This window comes from Palaemon carinicauda, chromosome 12 (assembly GCF_036898095.1).
Source record: "Palaemon carinicauda isolate YSFRI2023 chromosome 12, ASM3689809v2, whole genome shotgun sequence".
Taxonomy (NCBI): Eukaryota; Metazoa; Arthropoda; class Malacostraca; order Decapoda; family Palaemonidae; genus Palaemon; species Palaemon carinicauda.
Genome location: NC_090736.1, coordinates 20,883,723 through 20,901,222, shown reverse-complemented (window position 1 = coordinate 20,901,222; position 17,500 = coordinate 20,883,723). Strand labels below are relative to the sequence as shown.

General features: G+C 31.9%; 1 protein-coding gene across 1 annotated transcript in view; it reads right to left on the bottom strand.

Moving 5' to 3' along the window:
* LOC137650430 (uncharacterized) overlaps positions 1-17,500 on the bottom strand; it is an 86,192-nt gene that overhangs the window by 26,027 nt on the left and 42,665 nt on the right. The window contains exon 2 of the mRNA XM_068383663.1: positions 2,848-2,980. Coding sequence (XP_068239764.1) covers positions 2,848-2,980 — 133 coding nt within the window. The remainder of the gene's footprint in view (positions 1-2,847; positions 2,981-17,500) is intronic.

The following is a 17,500-nucleotide window of genomic DNA, read 5'->3' as shown; positions in this document are numbered from 1 at the left end:
CAACAAAGTAGCATAGTGCAGGGGGCTGTAGTTTTCAGTGTTTTTGGATCTATTCCCCAGTTAGAGTTATCAGGTTTCCTTATTAGATTGTTTCTTGTGGCAACTTTTACCTTGAGTTTTCATATATGTTTTCCAAAACAGGGTTTACAGGAAAGTCAACATGCCCAAATCTCTAATTATTCCAGATGTTTAATTTTCTTTTTGCCTGGTGGTTATTTTGGTGGAATACACACATTCATCTTCCCAGAATTGGCATTAAGTGAGTTACATTTGCAGTACTCTGTGAGATGTTCAAGAGTTGCTGACAGTCTAGTTTTGATAGTTTCAGTCGTCTGCATAAATAAATCTTCGGATGTTATCAAACTCTGGCTGGTCATCTGTATAGATGTTAAAATGTAATTGAGTCAGAACAGAGCCTTGTGGGAGACCATTTTTTTTTTCTGCGTGGGATATCTGCTCTTCTTGCTATCCCTTTAAACAGAGAAACATCACTTGTGAGCGATGGTTGTATGATCTTCACAACCTTTTTGATATGAAAAAACTTTGGCCAGCTTTAAGAGGGGCATTCTATATCATATGCAGCAGTCAGATCCACAAAACCTACGCCAGTAATTCGTGTGGTCCCAAAACCATCCTTGATGTATTGATTGAGCTTCAGTATATAACTACAGCATGATCATCTGGTTGGAATCCAGCTTGGTCTGGTGATAGTTATCGTTCCACTGTAGGGCATATGTGGGCCATTATCATTAGTTCATTTATTTTGTAGAGAATGCGTATGAGGGAAATGGTACGGTAGCTTTTTCTGCTCTCTAGATCTTTTCCAGTTTTAGCAGGGCTATAGCTCTTTCTCTTCTCCATATTTTCGACATATTTGAATTTAATTTGTTTTACAGTTGTTAAAGAGAGCACGTATCCATGATCTGGTTCTGGCACCGAAGTGTTGTATTATTGATGTTGTGATTCCGTCAAGTCCAGCTGTTTTGCCAGGTTTTAGGCATTTCATGGCTTTTGTAATACTTCCATGGTGAACAGATTGAATTGTTTATCACTTTCCCGCTTGATGCAATTGAGGTATCCTCGTTCTCTATTGGGTAGTTTTCCATTGAGTAAATTAGTTGGTTTGCCACTTCATCCAATATCACAGAGGTCCGTCCCTCTTGTCGAGTGTTTTTTTTTTTCTTTGTTCATTTTTTATAGTAGCCCATGCCTTCTGGCTATTATGGGTCATGGCTTTATTGTATACCAGTTCTTGCCATTGTTCCAGCCTTCCGTTTGCAATAGAAGCAGTTAGGGTCTCACCTAGGATGAAAGTATTTTAAGAGAGTGGGTCTATAATAAATGTTTGTACATACCCCTCATATAGGTCTTTACTCATATCTGTTACACAAGGGATGAAAGTCTTTCTTGGGATATATTTACTGGAAAGCTCTCGTACAAGCTTTTGGAAATTTCCATAATTGTTTGCTCTTGCTTCAGTGGGGGAGAATGGAGATCCTGGAATCGATCTCAGGTATAAAGTCTTCCCATTCTGCCTTTCGAAAATTAGATGGGGGGGGGGGGGGGGGGCTGATTTTGAGTCATGAGGCCTGATAAATGGTTTAATGTCGAAAGTAATTGGTCTATGCTGTGATTTGGGGGTAGGGTTGCTAACAGTTTTGTCAAAGTTAGTGTGGAGGCGAGAGGACACAAACTCCAGATCAGGGTTACATCCTCTTCTCCATCTACCATTCATAAAGGATGGTTCATCTTTTGCATTGTGTATGATTGCTAAATTGTTGTTCAGAGCCCATTCCTCAAAGGCCTCACCGTCATCATTGTTTTGGTTATATCCCCCTATGGTGTTATGACAATAGCAATTATTGTCGTATTTCTTGTATCGAAACCATTCTGGGCCATCTAAATGATGTTGGAGGGGTCATATGTACTGGCATAATGGTGTGTCATTTCTACTTCATGTATTTCCATCCATTTGGTTGAGAGACCTTTGTTGTTCAGGATAATTGATACATCTCTCACATAGATAGTACTTTCGTGAACAAGGCTAGCATGGTAAACCACCAGGTGCATGCATGGGATTTCATGTGGTGTCGAGTTCTTATGTGTCTCCTGGAAACACAGCTCTGAGGCTGAATAGGATTTCTGATTTTGTTAGTGAAATTCCTTCAGCATTGAAACTTGATATATTTGGGGCAGAGGGTTTATCGTTTCACCACCTTTATTTTTTTAGAATTGTGCGTGACGTAGAGATAAGTGTCCCCTACGCGGGGTATCAACAAGGTTGTGGGTTTTTTGTAAGCACACATGGGAAGGCTCTCTATTGGGATTGTGGTGCTAAGGTGTATACTTTCTGGAAGGAAGAAGAAAGACTGTATGAAAATACTGGGATAGGAGGATTATGTCTATTCCATGTACTTGTTGATATTCATAGTTTGGGGATGAAAATTATGTCCGAGTTCATAGAAGAACCAGGACATGAGTTACTGGCTATATTAACGGGCATGTGCAAGAACACGATAGAACTTATACTGATAGTGGAACATACATACATACATACATACATACATACATACATACATACATAAAGCTTAAGCAACTGAAGAAAATTGTTAGTTAAACAAAAGCACTAACTCCAGTTAAGTTTTTCATTTGCCTAGGTGGCTTTATTCATACCTTATGCTCATCACGTGTCTGCAGTCTTGGATTTTTGCAAGTACATACATACTTACATAAAATAAACCACGATGGCACCTCATGTTTACATTAAGCATGCAGTTTAGTGCCATTTCAATCAATGCAACTCACCAATAACGTTGATGTACACAGAACGAAGAAATTTACACTTACGTATAAAAAGGTAGCCTGGCTCCATCTTTATACCAGAGAACCAGGTTAGGGGTATCGCCAAGGTGACTTCGTGCCACCATGCAGGGTAAGCGCGTGATCATACCTTCCACTCCTTGAACCGAGCTTTGTGGCCCTGGGAAAATAAAGGCAAGAGAGATCATTATTTTTTTGTGTGGTATTTTCACAAAGTAAATGACAATTTTTAGGTGAATGATGAGTGAACATAACAGTTGAAATATGAGTACACTGATAAAAATTTGCATTGAAAAAACGGTAAATGTCTGGCAACATCTATTCCTTGTCTTTTACCGTTTTAAAAACAGATATATTGGCGTAAAGGAGTTATGTTATGGTCACCAACCCGTAAAATATAATAACAAAGTATGGTAAAATTGCGGTCACCTATATTTTACTGAAATACGACTGAGAGCAGTATATTTTTACGGAGAATTTCCGATTAAAATTACGGCTTTTTTTAACAGTATAGGTAATGATACCTAAAATCATATGCAAGCCATTTCAATTTGCTTCTGAATAACAAATAACTCGAATAACACTAGATAATAATATATATTGATATGTGCATAGGCAGTAGCCTTTGCACAGAACTATTCATAAGTAAAATTATGTTAGCTTTATTTTTAACAAATCATAACTCGACTTTGTACGAAATTACAAATATGGAGTTTCTACTTTCTTCTAAATTAGTGACCAATTGTTCACAAAATCAGACCATCCAAAACATGTAGTTGTATTTGAAAAAATAACCTTTAATCCTAAGTGAAGCAAAATGAACTATGACCTGTATCACTATCCAGAAAACAATATTCCAAAATCAACTCTAATTCCATTTAAAGTTCCAACAGAAATAAGTAATCAAATCTCAGGAATATTATTTTCTACCAAGATTTTTTCCACTATGGTATTAGCCTCCAACTATCCAATTCTTAATAAATTTTCTCCATTAATAGTACTTCCTAGGACAGTCCTTCACATAAGCTAAATAATGAAATATTTCAACTGTTATGTAAAATAACTTCTAACTTATTTAAGTCAGTATAAATCAGGAATGATATAATGTCAGCCGGAATGTCAATGTGAAATTATAGGTCTTTGTTATCTGGTGAAAAAAATTGCTTTCCAGATCAAAGATTTAGGTTCCATTTTATTTGGTTCTCAAAATTGAATAATTTGAAATGAAATACAATTTATTGAAATTATCACGAGTTTAAATATTTGTATATACATTTATACACACACACACACACACATATATATATATATATATATATATATATATATATATATATATATATACATATATATATATATATATATATATATATATATATATATATATATATATATATGTATATATATATATATATATATATATATATATATATATATATATATATATATATATAATGTGTGCAAACACTATTTTCTTGTTAGGCTTACAATTGAAATTTAATTGCAAGATATTCACATAGCTTCTAAACTGAAAATAGATCAAGTAAGCTATTCTAAGCCACATAAGATGATCACGGAAAATTTCATTTCTTATTACTCGAACTCTCAAATACCACAGGAAGCAGATATTTGAATGTGTAATGTGAACATATATATATATATATATATATATATATATATATATATATATATATATATATATATATATAAAATCTTCCTAACCCTTCTCTAATATAGTCTTCTCATCCACTCCATTTTTTAGATGTTTCCTTAATATTTCCCCTTCATATTTTACTTTATCCATCTCATTTATCGTCACCACCCGTCACTTTCTACACGCTAGTAGTCACTGGAGTGCAGGCCTGCTCAAAACTCGGCCTGTTTACAGGTCCAGGATTCTGTTTTCTATTCATAATACAACCTGCGTATGTCACAGGCTTGATGTTTATTACCCTATCAATCAAGGATATTGCCAGTCCCGTCCTCATCATTCATATAATGGAAGGGGAGGGGGTGGGGGAGGGTTAGTTGTGGTGGCCGCTATTACATATTTGTCATTAATCAAACAAATATTGGAAAACCCAGAACAATTTCCGTCTTCTTTTTTCTTATCGTTCTCGTAATACTTCATGGGTAAGTTTTCATTTCCTTTGGGGATTATTATTATTATTATTATTATTATTATCATTATCATTATTACTATTATTATTATTATTATTATTATTATTATACCAATTCATACTTTTTCCTTGAAAACAAATGTATTCATATCTAGTTTGAAAATCGGAAAAACCGCAAGGCATAATCTTATATAAATCCTACGTTGAGAAAAAAGTCCATTTATGCATGTTCTTGTTTTTTTTTTTTCTTTTTTTTCCTCAATGGAGGCTGTCGCAGAGTCAATACTGCTATTTTTTTTTCTTTTTGTCTCTCAGTCTGCAGGGATATGTATGTTTTGACAGCGGATGTTCCAGAGTAATTTTTGTATGTTTTGAAGGTGGAAGTCTCTCAAGTCATGATATGCTTCCTGATGGGGTAAACTTTGAATATGTTCTCAATATATTCTATATTCTATGACATTTATATACACACATCTATATATATATATACGTAAATATATATATGTATATATATATATATATATATATATATATATATATATATATATACGTAAATATATATATATATATATATATATATATATATATATATATATATATATATATACGTATATATATATATATATATATATATATATATATATATATATATATATATATATATATATATATATAAACGAAGTTAACGAAAAGAAAAGTATCTTAAAACTGAAATACACACAAAGAAAAAAAGAGAAAAAACAAACTAAATTGTACTAGGAAACCAACCTTTCTTGACCAGATCAGAAACTGAGTGACTATCTGAAGGATAGCACTCGGGAGGAAAATTCTAAATTTAACGGCTTAAGAGATGTGTCTCTTAAGACAATTTTATTATTTTTCTGTGTATTTCACTTTTAATATATTTTTCTTTTAGTTAACTTCATTTTATTTCGTGTTTTTACTTTTTCCTGTGAATATAACTTTAATTATATATTGTTTTGTATTTTATATTGAACTAAATTTTTACTGAGTTTTTCTAAAAAAAGTATTTGACATGTAATTTTTAGCCTGAAACGTCAGCATCAATAAATATAAGAGATGTTGTCCAGACTCTTCGTTCGTTTAATTATTATTATTATTATTATTATTATTATTATTATTATTATTATTAGTATTATTATTATTATTATTATTATTATTATTATGTATATATATTTATATATATATATATATATATATATATATATATATATATATATATATATATATATATATGTATATATATATATATATATATATATATATATATATATATATATATATATATATATATATATATATATATATATACTGTATATATACATACATGCATATACATATATTTAATGTAGAGTTTTTACCTTATACTCCTTTTCCCCTTGAAGATAGGATCCCAGTGTGATAAAGGATTATAGAATTCTGAATATGTACATGTGTGTGTTTGCATGAATTAATTAACTTTTCGAAACATATCTATACGTTATTATATATTCGAATACTTGCCATATATTTTTTCAGTTTACCAACGCGTTAAAAGTAAAATGCTATTTTGACAGCACAAATATATATCTATAACACAGCACCTTATCTAAACAAATACCTAACCTTGTATAATCTTTTAGTTTATATTTGTCTCTTTATTTCTACATTTGGTGTAACATATCAATAATCTAAGTCCTTTGCAACCCATCAACATTAATCAAGGCACAAATAAAAGAAATTATTTTGGGGTGTCCGATGCGGTAACGTCCCTGATTGGTAAATGCCAGACTGGGGATAGAATCCCGTCCAAGCTCGATAATTCCTTTGGTCGCTGCAGCCTCACCATCCTTGTGAACCAAAGATTGGTGGTTTGGGGGAGCCTATAGGTCTTTCTGCTTGGTCATCAGCAGCCATTGCCTGGCCCTCCTTGGTCCTAGCTTGGGTGGGGAGGGGGCTTGGACGTTGATTATATGTATATACTGCATGGTCATTTTTCTAGGGCATTATCCTGCTTGATAGGGCAGTATCACTGTCTCTTGCCCCAGCCATTCATGAGCGGCCTTTAAACCTTTAAACAACTGGAATATCTAATTTTATTGCTATTTGCTCAGCGTATTCATTTACGTATTCATAAAATCAATAATAATCATTATAAATAAGAAAGACTTTTCATTGGAAATAATCAGACGACTCTCCCTGGCTGGAAATAGCAGCTTTCTGGTGAGCGAATGTAATTTTGTAATATTAAGCAGAATTTCTGCTCCACCATTTACTTCTTAAGCACGTTTAATATTCCCCCAGTCTTGTGACAGTTTCTCTTTCAGATAGTTGCATTAAACAGATGGCCTTCTCTCTCTCTCTCTCTCTCTCTCTCTCTCTCTCTCTCTCTCTCTCTCTCTCTCTCTCTCTCTCTCTCTCTCTCTCTCTCTCTCGCAGCGAATGCATTTATCAGGGGATGCTAACAATAATTGAAATATTAATATTCCTGGAATGATGATATCTTCCTTGAAACTATCACGTTCTGAAAAATGAAATATAAAATAGATGTGCATTTGGGATGAATAAATACTTTAAATACAGGCACAAGAGTGTGTTTTATAATAGTGATAATGATAATAATAATAATAGCAATATTGATAATAATAGTAATAATAATAATAATAATAATAATAATAATAATAATAATAATTATCATTATTATATTTATAAAAATAATAATAATAATAATAATAATAATAATAATAATAATAATAATAATAATAATAATAATAATAAATTTTCAATCGAAACAGAAACCCAATGTTTGGAATTGCAATATTGTTAAAAGATTAGAAAAGCAATCCAGTTTTCACATGGGAAGATAAATCCATGTTAGTTAAGCAATTGGTGATCAAATAATAGTTTTTTTAATATGGTGTAGAAGATTACCAGGATTATTGAGTTAAAAAGAGCAACAAATTCTCGGTACAGGTGCTGGCTTGCTATTAATCAAATGTATTTCGTTAAACCTCTTTTTCTCTTGTTTTGTTTTCATACTTCGAACAACATAGAGATATAGGGTGATGCCATAGGGACGTAGGGTGATGTCATTCGGATAGTTCCATGGGAGTGTATGTTTAATAACAATAACAATAACAATAATAATAATAATAATAATAATAATAATAATAATAGATATGTGAAATATATTCATTTTTACCTCGCCTGTCGAGCATACATTGACCTTTGCGCGTGCAAAACTGGACATATCATAAACCGCTAACAACAATAATCCTGGGATTCGATGAGAAATATCTTGAAAATATTGTAATTTGAGACAATGGTCGTCTGTTCCTCTTGAAACTCGCGTGGAGAGAGTCACGGAACTCTGGCCTATTTCTCCCTCTCCCCTTCCCTACGGCACGTTTCTGTGTCTCCTTTGCGCGAAAGGGATTTCAATGGATCTTTTTATCCGTGCTCAAGTGTGTTTGCTGTGTCTGGTTCGCGTGCCACGGCGTGCGCAATGAGGGAAAAACTGCTTTTATGGCTGTCGGTGAATTGGTTCATCTGCGTGTTGCTTATGCTCGGTGATGATTTGTCGATGAAAAATGCAGATGGTTATTATTATTTTTTTTTTTATTTAGATATAATGTGGGTTATCTATCCACGATTTAAGAGCATTTTTTAGTATTACTAAGAGAGATTAGTTCACCTGAGTAATTTTTAGTATTACTAAGAGAGGTTAGTTCACCTGAGTGTTTTTTAGTATTATTAAGAGAGTTTAATTTACCTGGTTTTTTTTTTTAGTATTACTAAGAGAGATTAATTTACCTGAGTTTTTTTTTCTTAGTATTACTATGAGAGATTAGTTCACCAGAGTATTTTTCAGTATTCCTATGAGAATTAGTTCATCAGACATTTAACTGGGCTCCACAAGGCACTAGAAGAGTTATAAGACCTATGCCTACATGACTGAAGACTATGAAGCGTGAAATAGGAGATGATAAGTGGAGAAGTATTGAATTAAAAGCTCAAGATAGAGACGACTGGCGAAATCTAACGGAGGCCCCTTTGCGTCCATCAGCGTAGAAGGTGATGATGATGATGATGACTGTTCCTGACAAGATGTTCCCGATCTGCAGTGTACTTTGTCATAAAAAATTTATATCCTGGTACTATGAATACTTTTCTAACTTGTCCATTGGACTTAGAATGAAATTAAATACGGGGGACGTGACTTTAGGGAACCGGAAAAGTCATGTAATGCCAGATTGAATAAGTTTTTACCAAAATCCAATTAAAAAAAAAAAACCTGAACAATAATTGTCTGATTCAGCCAACTCTCCCCACCTACTTGAACAGCGCCTTTGCCACGAAGGAATTATAAGTCTACTCAAAGCTTTCCTCTTCATTCTCTTGATTGTTCTTTTTCAAATGTTGCCTTCATGTTGCATACCTCTCCTCATCATTGGTCTGGTCCTTCTAAGGAGCTTATCAAGACAATATCTCCAGATCCTAAACCACTTAGGTCGTTACTTGAGCTGAGACACTACTTGTTTGAGAGAGAGAGAGAGAGAGAGAGAGAGAGAGAGAGAGAGAGAGAGATTACGTCATTCCTATCGTTTGCTTTGAGTGATTAATCGATGCATCACTGATGAGTTGATATTTCGTCTTCGGATATCGTATAAAGTTAAAGCTATTCCGTACTGGGGATTAAATCTCATATCGATAAGTTTAGGAAAGAAATTTGGAGCAACTATTCCTTTGTTCCTTTCTAGAACGCTTACAACAAGAATGGACACTCAGTAGAGCGCATACATTCGCCACCGCCAAGTCGGATAACAATGGCCTCGTAATGACAAAACTCGCACTTTCTGCAAGCTCATTGACTCAATTGACATCGATATATCACGTATATCTAAAGATAGGCAATTGAATTATGCATATTTTGACAGTAGTTTCATGCAAATGAGATGAAAATTGGCCATGATATGGCAAAAAGACCTTTTTACCTTTTCGTGACATCGGCTTTGACCAAATCTAATCAAATTGTCCTTGCATCATGACTACTCGTCCCACCAAATTTCATGAGATTCAGTCTGATATGTTTTGAGCTATGCGAATCACAAACACACAGACAGACATACAAACAAATGAATATATATAAGCTTATCAAAACATAACCTTCGAAACGAAGTTGGCGAAGGTAATTAAAGAAAATGGCTTACAGATATAGCATGCATGCCAACACACGCACACACGCATATAGACAGTATATATATATATATATATATATATATATATATATATATATATATATATATATATATATATATATATATGTGTGTGTGTAATGTGTGTGTTTATGTGTATGTGTGTGTGCAAAAACTAAACGGAAATTAAAATTATAGTGAATCCTGACTAGTTTCATTTTTTCCTCAAGAGTGGTGAGGTCCAGAATTCACTTTATACAGTAGTTTCATTTTCTGTCTTGTTTTTCATCTGAGCATTAAGTTTTTCTGCGAATTTTACACACACACATATGTATATATACATATATATATATATATATATATATATATATATATATATATATATATATATATATATATATATATATATATATATATATATATATATACACACACACACACACACACACACACACATATATATATATATATATATTTATATATATATATATATATATATATATATATATATATATATATATATATATATATATATGTATATATATATATATATATATATATATATATATATGTGTGTATATATATATATATGTATATATATATATATATATATATATATATATATATATATATATATATATATATATATATATTTATACAGTTGATAGTTGAATGAGATTACGGTTAAGGCTAGATTTCATTATCTGAATTTTAACGTTTGTCGATTAATATCTGTAATTAGCCTAATCAATCAAGCAGTACTGTATGTAAATCGAAGTGTCATTAATGTAAAGAATTATACTGAGATATTTAAGAAGGTATATGAATTACGGAAACATATATACAATCTTATTCGAGTTACAAGTTCGGCGTCAATGACCTTCGATGTTATGATGCCAGAAAATATCAAATCAATCAATCGAGTTTCAAGTAATCATTAGAAACAAATAATACTTGTGTACATCATTTAGTCTTCACACTTAGGATCCATAGATCAGCATTGATTTCATACAGTATGTCTGAGTTTTAATCAAAAGCAATTAAAAATAAAATTATATGAGTGTTCTTCAGATATTGCTAAGTTTTGAATCTTATAGCTTATTCTGTTTTCGGACTTCCGAGGCTAGTTTCCATCTCAAGCATTCGTAAATCTATTAATGAATCTGTAATTAATGTATAACATTAATTATGTCGTTATAATCTTGGTACTGTGAGGTGTGTGTGTTTTCTTACAATGTGAAAAAGAATTGCAGTTGCAATTTCTGACATGACACATAAATACACATACACACACAAATCATACAGTGGGTTGTACTTGACACTGCTAAAGTTATATCGGATGGTCTGAAGAAAAATGCGTTTTATTAGATATAAATGATGACAATAAGAATTAATTTCCGCATTTAATGTTATTTTCCCCGACAACTTTCATACAATGCTAAATAAAAATTCTCAAAATTTATGATATTATATAACTTGAGGGTTTAAAAGTTATGCAAAAGAAAGACAAGTAAATGTTGACAGCTGAAAACCTTTTACATTGGGTCCAATCAAGTATAATAATTTCTTATTCATGAAAAAATAAGTAAATTCAGATTGGATATGCATAATGCAATCTCAAACTGACTCTAGACCAATTCACCGAGCGCAAAAGGGCTTAGAAGACTCAGGAGACTATTGATTTTAAGACGAATGATGCAATTATTATTATTATTATTATTATTATTATTATTATTATTATTATTATTATTATTATTATTATTATTATTACTAGCTAAGCTACAACCGTAGTTGGAAAAGTTGCATGCTATAACCCCTAGGGCTCCAACAGGGAAAAATAGCCCAGTGACGAAAGAAAATAAGGAAATAAATAAACTACAAGAGAAGAAATAAAAAGTTAAAATAAAACACTTTAGGAACAGTAACAACATTAAAATATATCTTTTATATATAAACTATAAAAAGAGGTTTTTGTCAGCTTGTTCAACATAAAAACACTCGATGCAAATGAACATTTGAAGTTCCACCGAATCGACACCCTGATTAGGAACATCATTCCACAACTTGGTCACAGGTGGAATAAAACTTCTAGAATACTGGAATGATTCCATTATTCTGACTTAGGCATGATGAAGCTCTAAAACTATAAAGAACATTTTCACACTTCAGATATACTTCTCCTGTTACTGCGAACAACTTAAGATCTAAGTTATAACTGGATGTTATTTGATTTTATATTGTTGGCCTATTTTAAAAAAAAAAAAAAAATCATTATTAGAAGTAACATATCTTGCTGTTATTTAGTATATTTAAAAGTTGAGGATTAGTGACAAATATTTTATTACAGAAATGTGAAAATTGAAGAATATTACATTTATGATAAATCTTAAGAAAATGAAGAGCTCAAGAAATCCGTGATAGATTTTATTAGAAATTCTTAAATGGTTTTACGAAAATTAAGACGTTACTCAGAAAGTATCCTTTAGATTAGTATATTATTCTTATAAATAAAACGATTAAATTAGTAAAAAAAAAAATTCCCCCCAAAGTTATTCGTGCATACTGAGTAGAAAAAAAAAAGAAGTATGATTTCGATAATAAAAGATTAAGACTAAAAAAGCAGGTTGAGTGTGCAGAACTCCACCATTGCAGCTTATTCCTTGAAACCAGCTTGCCTTTCCCTGAATCACTTTAGACCGTAGCTGTATTTCAAGTCTGTTTGACACCATGTTCGACTTTTTGCTCGACCTTGACCTTGACATTTGACCAAAGACTTTACAAATGAAAAATTTCCATGTTTTCAACATAATTAATCCCTGAAAGTTTCACTTTTCAATGAGTAAAATTGTGGCCATTAAGTTCTGCATAAACAAACAAATGGACAAACAGAGAATCAGTGGCGAAAGCATAACCTTCTCCCAACTTCGATGGGGGAGTTAACAATACTGACATGAAATAGAATGTTTACAATATTTACAATATCGAAATACAATTTAGAATATTTACAATATAGAATATAAACAAAATATTTTCCCTTGAAAAGCACTCCTAATACTACTGTTAATTGGGAACAAAATGTCCTTAGAAAAAAAAAAAAAAAAAAAAAAACGGAAGAAAATTAAGAGAAAATGTAACTGGATGACCCAACCCAACATCACTAACGTTTACAGAACTGATGTTTTCCAGCTCCGTATTTTTCTCCCATCGAAACCTTAATTGGATTATGCTACCAAGCGTTGGGTGAGAACATAACGACCAACAACGTTTATTTTTTTTACTCTAACAATTCAGTTTGTGTGTGGGTATATACTGTACGTATATATATATATATATATATATATATATATATATATATATATATATATATATATATATATATATATATATATATATTTAAATTTCTACCTCATACTTGGGATCGAACGCTAGCCCCTTCTAATGAAAGGCAAGGTCGAAACCAACCCGGCCACGAGAAGCCATAAAAGATATCGGAACCTGACGCTACCCAGCTGTCCGAGGATTTGCCTGGCGAGACATCAGGTTCCGATATCTTTTATGGCCTCTCGTGGCATGGTTGGTTTCGACCTGGCCTTTCATTAGAAGGGGCTAGCGTTCGATCCCAAGTATGAGGTAGAAATTTATTTCTATTTTAACACTATGTTGTGTTGATATTTATCCATATTGACTCATTAGGGGTAATTTGAATGAATCACTACCAATTGTGTCACGTGGTGGGCCGGGATATCGGGTAAAACTCGCTGGTAAGAGACTGATGTCTCGCCAGGTAAATCCTCGGACAGCTGGTTAGCGTCAGGTTCCGATATCTTTTATGGCCTCTCGTGGAATGGTTGGTTTCGACCTGGCCTTTCATTAGAAGGGGCTAGCGTTCGATCCCAGGTATGAGGTAGAAATTTATTTCTATTTGAACACTATGTTGTGTTGATATTTATCCATATATATATATAGATATATATGTATATATATATATATATATATATATATATATATATATATATATATATATATATATATATATATATATATATATATATATATATATATATATATATATATATATATATATATATATATATATATATATATATATATAATTATATATATATATCTTCATCACATACATACACATATACACACATTTATATACGTATACAGTATATACTGTATATATATATATATATATATATATATATATATATATATATATATATATATATATATACATATTCATCATCATCTCCCCCCACACCTATTGACGCAAAGGGCATTAGTTAGATTTCGCCAGTCGCCTCTATCTTGAGCTTTCAAATCAATATTTCTCCCTTCATCATCTCTTATTTCACGCTTTGTGGTCCTCAGCCATGTAGGCCTGGATCCTCTAACTCCTCTAGTGCCTTCTGGAGCCCAGTTGAAAATTTGGGGAACTCATATCTCTTGGGGAGTACGAAGAGCAAGACCAAACCGTCTCCATATACCCCTCACCCTGATCTCATCCACATACGACACTCTAGTAGTTTTTCTTATGGTTTCATTTTTAATCCTGTCCTGCCATTTCACTACCAATATTCTTTTGAGGGCGTTATTCTCTAATCTACATAATCTGTTGGATATTGTTTCATTGTCATAAAACAATCATGTCCATACAGTAACACCGATCTCCCTTAACTGATATATAGCTTGATTTTTTATGTAATTTTGGGCAATTTTATTTCCAAATTTTACTTAACTTAGCCATTGTCTGATTAGCCTTTTTCAATCTTTCATTAAATTCCAATTCTAAAGACCCTGTATTAGAGATCGGTGCTCCTAAATGTTTAAAAGATTCTACCTCATTAATCCTTTGTCCTTCCAATGATATTTCATCTTCTATTGCATATTCCGTTCTCTTCACCTCTTGTCTTTTTTCTATTTATCTTGGGTCACCCTCCTGTGATATTTCATACCTTCTGGTAAGAAAGCATTGTAAATCCTCTGGTGTTTTGCTAATTAGGACAAGATTATCAGTATATTCTAAGTCTGCTAATTTCCTATTACCAATCCAGTCCAATCCTTCTCCAACACCCTCAACTGATCTCTGCATTACAGAGTACACGAGAAAATTCATTTGGTAGTACTTCACAAACATTAACTTTGCACTTGCCATGCTCATAAACAGACCTAATTAAATTTTCTTATTAAAGACGATATCCATAATAACGCAGGACTTCCTACAAAATTTGGCCGGTGCACACTATCAAAGGTTTTTTTTTCATAGTCCACAAATACCATCAAATGTGGATTTCTATGTTCTACACAATCTTGTACAACATGTCTCAAAAGGAAAATTTGGTCAGTACATCTTCTACCTTTTTTTAGATTATGCTTGTTCATCTCAGCTTTTCATCAATCTCTCTCTCTCTTGTCTCTTTGGAATAAGCATACTATATATTCTCATGAAAACTGACGTAAGTGTGTGATGCCTCTGTAATTATTGCAACCAGTCCGATCTCTTTTGCCATTTTCACCAACACTCCTAGCTCCCATTCATTAGGCTTTGCCTTTTCATGCCACTTTCTACAAAATGATCTTGTAAGCATTCTGAGAGTCATTTCATTTTCGGCCAATATCATCTCGGCAGTAATTCCATTGTATTCAGAGGTTTTCCATCTCTTGAGTTTTTCAATGATAGCTTCGACTTCAAACACACTGAATTCATTCATGGGCATATTAAGGTCTTCCTGAGCTTCAGGTATGCCAATCAAATTATTCCGTTCATATCTCATATTCATGACCACACTAAATTGTTCCATCCAACATTGCCTTTCTTCATCTTTGATTGTTATAACAAATCCTTATCTCTTTTTGATAGGTATATGCCTCTTCTTCTTTGATCTTGTAGAGACTTCATTAATAATTTTAGGAGCTATCCTTACACCATAGCTACTCCCTGAATTCATAGCTTTATCAGCTTCATCTGCTTTCCTGTCTGAATATTCTCTCCAGTCATTTCTAGCTTTTCTTTTGACTTCACAAACAACACTGGAATACTTAGCATGCTCTACCTTATATTTTTCATTACTTCCACGAAAACTTTCAACAATCAATTTCTGACTTTGTCTTCTTTTTATAGTATCCCAAGTATCATTGTAACAGCATGCCCAAAACTTCACTACCAACTGACTGATATATGTTCTTAATATCAGTTCATTCTTCATTAATTGTCTGCTCTTCTCTTAAAGTCTCTTAAGATAGCAAATCGATTCATGCATTTAATTGCAAATATTTCTCAGTACTCATCTTCAAAAAGCTTAGTTGTATCAAACCTTGGTATTTTATCTATATTTTTATTAGGTGTTTTCAGTTTTAATTTCAGTGTGGCAAGGGGAGGCGGTTGGTCATTAACAATATCTGCACCTCTATACCTTCTTACATTTCTCAGAGTCCTTCTTCTCTCTCTATTCCATTTGCAACTTCGCCAAGACCCTCGACACCCATCACATTCTCTATCCCTTGATTATTCCTTCCAACTTTAGCATTGAGGTCACCAATCACAATTTTCATATATCTCGCTGGGATCTCATTTATTACCCTTTGCAGTTCTTCAAAGTATTAATTTTCCTTTCTTCAAGGGAATCATTGGTTGGCACATTGCACACTATAATGCTCGTATTGCACTTCTTTGATTTAAACTTTGCAAGTAAACAGCTCTGCACTCCGTTAATACCTTTTCAGCTCTTGGCGTCATTATCATTCTTACCCCTTCTTTTCGAACTCCATTAGTTTTTTCAGAATATATATATATATATATATATATATATATATATATATATATATATATATATATATATATGTATATGTATATATATATATATATATATATATATATATATATATATATATATATATATATATATATGTGTGTATATATATGTATATATATATATATATATATATATATATATATATATATATATATATATATATATGAATCAGTAGAACTTCAAAAGTTCAAAGTTGGAGCAAATGCTTTTTTGTTGACCAGGCGGACATGAGTCTTTTTATAGTTTATATATGACATATTTGTTTTTGACGTTGTTAATAGTTTATATATGACATATCTGTTATGACGTTGTTACTTTTTTTAGAATGATTTACTGTTAATTTGTTCTCTTCAGTTATTTATTTCCTTATTTCCTTTCCTCACTGGGCTATTTTTCCCTATTGGAGCCCCTGGGCTTATAGCATCTTGCTTTTCCAATTAGGGTTGTAGCTTGGATAGTAATAATAATAATAATATATATATATATATATATATATATATATATATATATATATATATATATATATATATATATATATATATATATA